Below are 10,265 nucleotides of genomic sequence, written 5' to 3' on the forward strand. Positions count from 1 at the left end.
CTCCCAATCAAGATCAATCAAGTCCTCTTGCTCCCAATCAAGATCAATCGAGTCCTCTTGCTCTCAATCAAGATTAGTCGAGTCCTCTTGCTCCCAATCAAGATCAATCGAGTCCTCTTGCTCCCAACCAAGATCAATTGAGTCCTCTTGCTCCCAATCAAGATCAATCGAGTCCTCTTGCTCCCAATCAAGATCAATCGAGTCCTCTTGCTCCCAACCAAGACCAATCAAGTCCTCTTGCTCTCAATCAAGATTAGTCGAGTCCTCTTGCTCCCAATCAAGATCAATCGAGTCCTCTTGCTCCCAACCAAGATCAATTGAGTCCTCTTGCTCCCAATCAAGATCAATCGAGTCCTCTTGGTCCCAATCAAGATCAATCGAGTCATCTTGCTCCCAATCAAGATCAATCGAGTCCTCTTGCTCCCAACCAAGATCAATCGAGTCCTCTCAATCAAGATCAGTCGAGTCCTCTTGCTCCCAATCAAGATCAATCGGTTTATCAAAAGATTTCATCGTGTTTAACCGCCTGTTTGGCAACTCTGGTCGAGTGGTGCCTTATCTAGATCTTAGGTCGAACGGTGCCTTATCACCCTCAAATTTGATCTTTGGGCCGAGTGGTGCTTTATCTAGATCTTCGATTGAGTGGTGTCTTATCACCCTCAAAATTCTATCCCTAGTGGAGCCCCTCATATTTGATATTTTGGGCCGAGTGGTGCCTTATTTAAATCTTTGGTCAAGCGGTGCCTTATCACCCTCAAATTTGATCTTTGGGCTGAGTGGTGCCTTACCTAGATCTTCGATCGAGCGGTGCCTTATCACCCTCGAAATTTGATTGAGCAATGCTCACAAGATAGAGATTTGGTTTTTTCGAGTTTTTCTTTTGAGAATTATCGAAAGATTTCATTGTGATTAACCATCTGTTTTTAGCAACTCTGTCGCCTTTGAGCAAAGCGTCAGCAGTACATGCTCTTGGTGACAAAATTAGTTGGTCTTTTGTCTTTACCCTTCGGCTGTTGGCACAGGCCTCGGCCAAAGAGGGGCAAACTGTAGACACCGAATTTTGTCACCCCCCGACGATGATGACAACAGGACACGGACAGACATCGGTATCTCTCTCAAGAAGGACTCTTGTCCCTACATCTAAACCGAATCACCCTAACATCCCTAAAATGACTTATAAGACCCTTTTACCAAATGCTGAAGGAGGTACTGCTCACCTTCTCCCGCCACGACGGTCCCGCTAGGCGATTAGCGGGCCGTGGGGGTCTAGGGGGCAGTCAGCCCCCCTGTGGGGGGTGGAGCCCCCTGATAAAAAATTTTCTGAAGAGTCAGAAGGGAGCCAAAAACCCAAAAAAAAGGAAAAATGGCACTGCGCCCCCACGGCGCCGTGGACTCCTTCCCACGGCACTGTGGGGATGTGTACCAGATTTCCACGACGCCACGAGGGGGTGTGACATCAGCCTGCTGACGTCACCCACGGCACCATGGAAAAGTCCCCCACGGCGCATTGGACATCTCCACGACGCCGTGGAGGACTTATCTAGCCAGGAGAGAGAGGGGACCCCTCCCTATAAATAGGATAGTCCCCCTACCCCAAAGGACAAGCTTTTCTCGAGTAAGGAGACCCTCCAGAGCTTGTTTTGCCCCATTTTCACCCTCTTTTCCTCCGTCTTTCCCTCTTGAGTATGTGAGTGAGTGGAGTTCTTCGACTTGGGTAGATCTTTCGGTTACCCATCCAAGCATAGAGCGATTCTGCTCTTGGGTATTGTTATCTCGTCAGTGTACGGATAACGAAAAACCCCCTTCACAGCCGTTATTCTGTCTGTATACAGATAACGAAAATCTCTTATATAGTCGTTACTTGCCCAAAGTCTAAGTGACAAAACTCATCTCGTATAGCGTCATTCTGTCCGACAAGAGAGAGACAAGCCGATCGTTCGTCTCCACCTGAGCCGTGGGACATCACATATTTTGCCCTCGATGCGCTTTCATTTATTTCTTGCATTTCTAGACAGGTATCTGTTTCTTTTCCTCTCATTATTTTTTGCATAATGTAGACAATTAAAGTAACTCGTTTTAGTGTGCATAGTAAATGATTTTTCTTTCTTTGTCATGATTAGTGCATCATTACTTAGCCTTACATGTTAGTATAAGATATATTATTAAGGGAGAATATTCGAAAACCAGCATCTAGTAGGAAGACCGATTTATCCGGGCGAGGTGGGTGCCTAACACCTTCCCACCCTCGTAACCTGACTACTTATCCTAAATCTCTGACCAGATCATATGGAATCACGTAGCCCTTTCTGCTAACCCCGGATGGGGCTACACCCATTGGGTCCTAGGCCCTAACCCTAGGTGGCGACTCCATTTCTTTATAAAGCATGATCCCAATCCCCATGATGATATATCGGAATGATACGCCGTTATTCATCAAAGCCAATCTTTGTCGCCATAAGGCTGAGGAACCCTCGTCCCGAGGACCACGGTACTTACAGGAGGTTTTGACTGGGTTATGATGCAAATCAACCAAATTAAAAAATTATTAAACTTTGTTGGTTTGTTTACTGAAGTACTCTATATACTGATTTTTCTCTCTATTTATTGGGCAGCTGATAATTGAAGCAATTGTAGGCTTTTTGGCTTATATTTATTAAGTCTATTTGTACAGGTAAACTTCCCTACACCTTGAATTTCCTAATATAGAAGTTATCAGAAAATCTGATGGAACTTGGACTTTTATTTAAAACTAAAAGAGTTCTCTAATGCAGTTTGATGTTAGATTGAATTTTGAAGCTTCTCTAAGTCTAAAACTTTGCATTGTGACTTCACTGAGACAGAAATAGAGCAAGTTATGGAATGTAAAGGATCCAAATTTAACACGGCATTCTAGTTGGTGTTTCTTTTCATTTGAGTTGTGCTGGTTGAGAAATAGCATGGCAACATCCACTTTGCTCTTTAACTATGTGAGTGAGCTTATCTAATAGAAAATAAAATATTGTTGCAAGTATGACTTAAAATCCTTCAACTTTGTTGTTGCAAGAGTGAAGCCCTGTGAATCGTAGCGTTCAGCAACGATGAAATTACTAATTGAAGGAACATCTAATTTGCAAGTTATTTTTCGATTACTTTGTAGGATGCTACTCTCCCCTTGTTCTAGTGCTATATTCTTCTTCATAATGAAAAAGATGTTTTGTGAAATGGATTATCATTTTGTTGTTACTTCATATTGGCTTGATGTTGGACAGTAGTGAAATAAATGTTAGTAGATGTTGGCATGAGTAATATGGATGTTAATGGATGTTGGACTTTAGTGAAATTTATCTCCTCTTCTTCAAAGGATGTATTTATAGGAATTTATTTTGCAAATCCAATTTTTTTTTTAAATGTCATACTATTTACGAAGAAAATTAATTTGTCATATAAACACTAGTATAATACTATAATGTATACACTTCATTATAAGCGACAATATCTTATATCCATTGTATATATTTAATTTTAAACGACGATATTTTGTTACTGTCGTATATATTTTATTTTATGCCACAGAATTTTGTATCCGTCGTAAAAACTAACAAAACCGACAGTGGCTATTTTACTGTCATATTTGGATACGTCGGAAGTCTATTTGACGGATGTGCGACGAAAATTTTCCGTAGCAAAAAATCATGTTTGTTGTAGTGTTGGAAGGATGAGCAATGAAAAATGGAGATGTGGGTGCAACGACAGGTTGCGACGGCTGGGCATACCCGGTATTGGTGGCAGAGCTTGCAGTGATGGGTAAGATGCATAGGCACTAGTGTTCGTACAACTACCCCACCCCTAATTTTCCAACCCATCAAACCCCCCATCAAACAAACAGGTTTAGAGTTGATTTGGAAGAGAAGATAGGTGATGAGAGAATTTCTTCACCTACTATATAGGTGTAAGTACCGTGATCCTCAGGATGAGGGTTCCTCAGCCTTATGGCGACAAGGATTGGCTTCGATGAATAACGGCATATCGTTCTGACATATCATCATGGGGATTGGGATCATACTTCATAAAGAAATGGAGTCGCCACCTAGGATTAGGGCCTAGGACCCAATGGGTGTAGCCTCATCCGGGATTAGCGGAAAGGGCTACGTGATTTCATAGGGTCTGATCAGAGATTCAGGGTTAGTAGTCAGGTTACGAAAGTGGGAAGGTGTTAGGCACCCACCTCGCCCGGATAAACCTGTCTTTCTACTAGATGCTTGTTTTCGAATATTCTCCCTTAATGATATATCCTACATCAACATGCAAGGCTAAGTTATGATGCACTAATCATGACAAAAAAAGAAAAATCATTTACTATGTACACTAAAGCGAGTTACTTTAATTGTCTATATTATGCAAAAAAATAATAAGAAGGAAAGAGACAGATATCTGCCGATAAATATAAGAAATGAATGAAAATGTACCAAATACGAAATAAGTTATGTCCCACGACTCAAGTGGAGACGGACGATCGACTTGCCTCTCTCTTGTCGGACAGAGTAAGGACTATATGAGATGGGTTTCGTTACTCTAACTTCAGGCAAAACAATGGTTGTATATGGGATTCTCGTTATCTGTATACAGACAGATTAACGGCTATAAAAAGAGGCTTTTGTTATCTGTGCACAGATGGGGTAACGACTCGGAGGGAATGAAATCGCCCTCTTATCGAACAGGTAATCGAAGGATCTACCCACACTTAGGAACTGAGTTTTAACGGACGCTCTCTCGAGAGAGCATCAGGGCTAAAAGGGGTGGATCTTACACTAGGAGGGTCTCCCTACCCTTTAAATCCCTGAAATGAGGGGAGGGTGACCCTCCTATTTATAGAAAGGTGAGCAGTACCTCCTTCAGCATTTGGTAAAAGGGTCTTATAAGTCATTTTAGGGATGTTAGGATAATTTGGCTTAGATGTAAAGACAAGAGTCCTTGAGAGAGATACCGATGTCTGTCTGTATCCTGTTGTCATCATCGTCGGGGATGACAAGATTCAGTGTTTACAATGGGTTTTGGGCCCATTTGTTCAAAAATGTTATAAAAATTATTTACACATAGATAGTTACCAAACTTATTTTTCATTCTACAATCTATTGTATTTAGCATTTATCAAACAAATTTTTTTTTTGTTTAGATCAAAATGGCTTTTAGTAATGATTTTTTTAATAGACCAAAAACAAAATGAAGAATGATACCCAAATGACCCATAGGTAGGTTTGCCCTTTTTCTTGTTTGAGGGCTATAAGGCTATTATTAGGATTTAGTTGTTCTATAATTTCATTTCGGTTTAATTAATATCATTCACTTGTACTTGCCTTTTATTTTTTTTCAAATTTCCTAATACCAAACTTTTTTTTTTTTTATGATTTTTCAAAAAAAAAAGAACCCTTCCACATTTCTTTCTTTCCTTATAATCATTGTCTTAGTGCACGGTATCCAGAACGGATATCAATCAACCCAGAAACCGATACAATAGCAGATCAATGTCGGCATGGATCAACCATATTGGACAAATATGCCTTTGATTCTCCTTTAAAAATAGGTTTTTTGACCATTTTATCCCTTGTCTGTACTGTATCATCGATACGATAACGGAATTGGTCACTTGCAAAACCGATACGTAATGCCCGATACGAACAATACAATAACGATACCTCGAACCATGCTTATAAGAAATAATCCTTAAACTGCCCCTGATCAGTTATCAATTTTTTTGTGAAGATCTTCGATACAAGGACTTGACCCAGACTACCCTCTGACAGCCCATTTGGTTAATCTTAAACAAATAATAATCAAGGGAAATTTACATGCCCCTCCCTAGTACTATGGTCTAATTATGCATTCCTTCCCTACACTTTCCTCAATTATATTCCAAACCCTTTTAGTTTCTAGTAAATTACTATTACACTCATGTCGTTATCCTCCGTGTATTAAGTGGTGATATGGCTCAGTAATATTTTAAGTAATCTCCACTAACCCTGGGTCCTTGTAAGATGACCCTTTTGTATCCTTCTTCTTCTTTTCTTCTTCCTCCTCCTGTAACTCTACCCCACCTTGTTCCTACGACCTCTGATTTTGACATTGAATCAAGTTTTTCTGAACCCTACAATACCCTTCTTCTTCTTCTTCCTACTCCAATCCCACCCGCCTCCATCACTCTACAATCCCACCCCATCATGGATAAATTAACTATTTTATTACCCTTCTCTTGGGTTATTCAAGCACAGTGTGTATCCCACTATTGGTGAGAAATCCAACATCTACACACAGGGGGCGCAGCGCACATGGTGGAGGTAGCGCGGGCATGCCAGGGCCTTTGACGCAGGCCCAAACAAAACTAGAAATGGCCTGTCTTAGCTTCCAACCAGGATGAAACGGTCCGTTCTAACTTCAGACCGAGACAAAACGGCCTGTTCTAACTGACGAAATGACCTATTCTAAGAGGCCGGAAACCGCCCGTTCTGACTTCTAACCAGGACAAGAAGGGGATCCTTCCATGCCTGAGTAGCTCTAAGGTCTTTTGGGTAAAAGCAAATCACGATGGACAAAGCAAAGAAGAAGATTGAAGATCAAATTGCTTACTTGCAGTCAATATCTGATTGGAATCATTACAACTTGCGAAATCCGACATTGATGAGATTTACAACCTGACGTTTACAGTACATCTACTTTAACGGCCTGTTCTAAGATGAAACGGCCCGTTTACAGTAGAACTACTCTACGATCAAATTACATAATCTCACAGAAATGGATTTGATGAAGCTTCACGACTCTGCCAGCCATGGATTGATGGAGCTTGCAACTTGATGTTGATGGTCGTCTTCTGAAACACGGGCCAAAAGACAAGACTGCTAGAGTCATTCTCCAAGCATCTTCCAAAAATGGTCTTGATGAAACTTCCACAATGCTGTAGGCCACGGACTGATGCAATTCACAACTCGATGATGGTGGTTGTCTTCTGAAACATGGGCCAAAAGACATAATTGCTGGAGTTACTCTCCAAGCAAGGCCTCATGAATGCCCCTTGAAATACAAGCCAATGAGACATTGGTGGCTGGAACCCAACTCCAACAAAAATTACAAAGAAGGATGAAAGATTACATCGTGAAAGATAAAAAGGAAAGTATAAAATAAAGATAAAGTGCAGGGTGTTCTGTTGATCCGTTGAGTGATGTCTTTCTTCAATGGAGACTTCGGCCTTTTATAGATGGATCCCATAAAGGCTCCCATTTGGTAGTTGTCATAATTGCTGCACCCGTGTACCTACAATCCCTTGTTTCAGTGCCACATGTCCTTGACTTTGCACATAACCCCTTTGTGAAATAACTCCCACTGTTGCATCTCCTACTTTTTGGATTGCTTCCTAGTGTGGTGGGCCCCTTTCATTCCAAAGTGCTAATCTCCTGTGTCATGTGGCCATGTGGGGTTTGTAACCTCCCACCATCTATAATCATGGCGGGTCTCACCTTTTCACTCTGTCAAACCAAATTTAAAATGGTAATTATCTGATGGCAGCGTGCAATGCATGGCCTTATAGCACGAATAACTGCATCCCAATTTGTGAGATTCTTAAGATTTCTTGATTAGGAGGTTCTGTAATTGTCCCAACTATTGCATTAGGTTTGCTTTTATTTCAATGTTGTGTAAATTGATATTTGACAGATAGTTATGGGTGTTTTAGGTTGAATATGAAGAAAGGGTAGCATTGTAATTTTATTTTTGTTGTGTTAATACAAGGATAAAAATAATGTTTTCCAAATTACAACTAACAGCAGGTTAATTCCATCAGCCAAAGGGAGTTTGAGTGTAATTAGAGAAAGTCCATGGGAGGAATGTATAATTAGGCCATAGAACAAGGAGGGGTAGCTAATTTTTCCAATAATTAATGATTCACTTCCGCTTCAAGCGCTCACAGTACTAAAGCCGCAAACCGAATTCACAGGCTGAAATAGCTTTTCAGCCACTCCTCGTATAGAATTAAATGCAGCCGCTAATTTCTCCTTTTTACGGATCAGGATCGTCTTCAAGGTGTTGCCAATCGTTGGGTTGTGTCACACACATTCCTAGGCATACATCGAGATATGTGCAACATAACTCAACCACTGGATGCTCCCTGACCGCACCCTAGGCACACGCCTCCTTGGAGACGAGCTCAATTCCCTTTCTACACCCAACTCATGACTCTAATCAAGTCTCTTTACATGCCAAAGAAAAAAAAAAAAAAAAGGAAGACCATTCATTTTAGTCAATCTGGTATCGTTCATTCCATTCCTACCTAAAAGGCAAACCAAGAGATGAGTCTATATAAATCCCTCTCTTAAGTCCAAACCCATCTCATCAGCTTCAGGTTCAGGGAGCTTAGGACCTCTCTTTAATCTCCAAAGCTCCCCAAACCTCAAGAGTTCCAGAAAATGGCCGCCCCATCAATGACAATCTCTACCTCCTTACTCCTCCTTCTTCTTCCACCGGCGATCTCCGCCGCCCATTTATACCCAAACCCAAACCCAAATCCAAACAACAATGGTAACGATTTCATCCGTACCAACTGCGATGCAACATTGTACTCTGATGTCTGCTACGCCACCCTCATTGCCCGCGCCAATGAGGTCCAAGGAAGCCCAGCCAAGCTCGCTAGCGTTGCCGTCGAGGTCAGATTAGCGCGTACATTTCGAACCTCGCACGCAATCCCATTTCCGATAAGGTTCTAAAGGACTGCGTGAGCAACTTCGGTGACGTCATTGATCAGATGCAACGCTCGAGCACGGAAATACAACCCGCGATCACGCCATTCCAGATAAGCAATGTACAGACGTGGATGAGCGCCGCACTTACCAATCAGGACACGTGTGCAGATGAGCTTATTGAGTCTGTGAAATCGGATGTACAGGATCGCGTGTTGAACGGCAAGAAGTTGACGAGCATTGCCCTCGCCTTCATCAATAAGTTTGCCCAAGCGACCAATGCTAAGCCTTGATTGGGTGGGGCGGCCCGTTTGATTCTATTTTAGTATTTATGTCATATAAGGTTTGGTTTTGGTTTTGTAGAGAGAGAAATATAGATTCCTTCGAAGGAAGGAATTTCTGGATGTAATTTGTTGTTTGCATTCTTCTTTCTTGAATCCTCACTTACTGAAGAGAAAAGAAATTAAGGTTATGGATCATAGTCGAAAATTCATAATCGTATCCCTTTAAGTGAATAAACAAATGTAAATGGACAATCGAAAATCCTTAATCATATTTGTTTAAGGGAATCTTTATTAAAAAAAAAAAAAAGGGTTCTTAAAACTATCAGAAATATTCGAAAACTAATCGAATATGGATGAGATCACAGATAGTGTTATATTCCATTCGAATTTGATCCATCTACATCCTTTACATAATGTGGATCCAAATAGGATTGACCGAGGGTCCAGAGAGACAAGGCCATAGACCCCAGGCGGTAAACCTTCATTTTGGTATCTTTTTATATATTAAACATCAATAAGTTTTATTCTAACCGTAGGGTACAGTGCAATCAGTACATTGCACAAGGGAAGGGAAGGGAAATTATTTTATAATTGTGTAATATATCTACTCTTAATGTATTTGATTAGGAAAAAGGTGCTCAAAATGTAATCTCGACCCTTATGTAAGTAACCAATTTGTTTTTTTTTTTTGGGAATTGGGAGCTTTTATATATATCTTACTTTGTTAAATAGGGGGGGGGGGGAATAGGGAGGGGGAAGGCAGGTGCCAAAAGACTTGGACTCGAGACCTCCTGGTGAGCATAGGCATGAAACGCACCATAGCTCACCAAATGCACTAGGCAACTGTTGGTTGTATGGAACCATTTTACCTTTACCGCTCTTCATTAGAGCATTCCAAACTTGCTCAAAGAACTTCTCCCATTTAATAATTACATTTTCCAGATGTGATATTTATTATACTTTTCAAATTAAAATAACATGAGTGAAAAGTAATTCAAACTTTAATAATTGTATTTGGTACATTTTGAAGTTTTTTATTGTTGGATAAACAATGCTTTATTAATAAAAACGAGTAGAACACATGATTTCCGAATTACAAACCTATGAAGTAATAATCACAAAATTTATACTTTAATTATGATTTGATCAAACCTATGGTGCAACCAATTGATGACCAAGCTGTTCACTTTTAGGATAAGAGATCTTTGCTTGGTCATGCAGCACTTGCATCAATGTAGGAATCAATGACACAGCAAGTATGGATACCTACAAGAATGGGTTT

General features: G+C 40.7%; 1 protein-coding gene across 1 annotated transcript; it reads left to right on the forward strand.

Annotated features, from left to right (window-relative positions):
• The first annotated feature begins 8,429 nt into the window (after window positions 1-8,429).
• On the forward strand, window positions 8,430-8,992 carry LOC122650928 (pectinesterase inhibitor 10-like). The gene is made up of 2 exons (XM_043844288.1): window positions 8,430-8,666; window positions 8,765-8,992. Exons 1-2 carry the CDS (start codon window positions 8,430-8,432, stop codon window positions 8,990-8,992), a joined length of 465 nt encoding a protein of 154 aa, XP_043700223.1.
• Window positions 8,993-10,265: the final 1,273 nt, after the last annotated feature.

The sequence above is a fragment of the Telopea speciosissima genome, chromosome 2 (genome assembly GCF_018873765.1).
Source record: "Telopea speciosissima isolate NSW1024214 ecotype Mountain lineage chromosome 2, Tspe_v1, whole genome shotgun sequence".
In the NCBI taxonomy this organism is placed as follows: domain Eukaryota; kingdom Viridiplantae; phylum Streptophyta; class Magnoliopsida; order Proteales; family Proteaceae; genus Telopea; species Telopea speciosissima.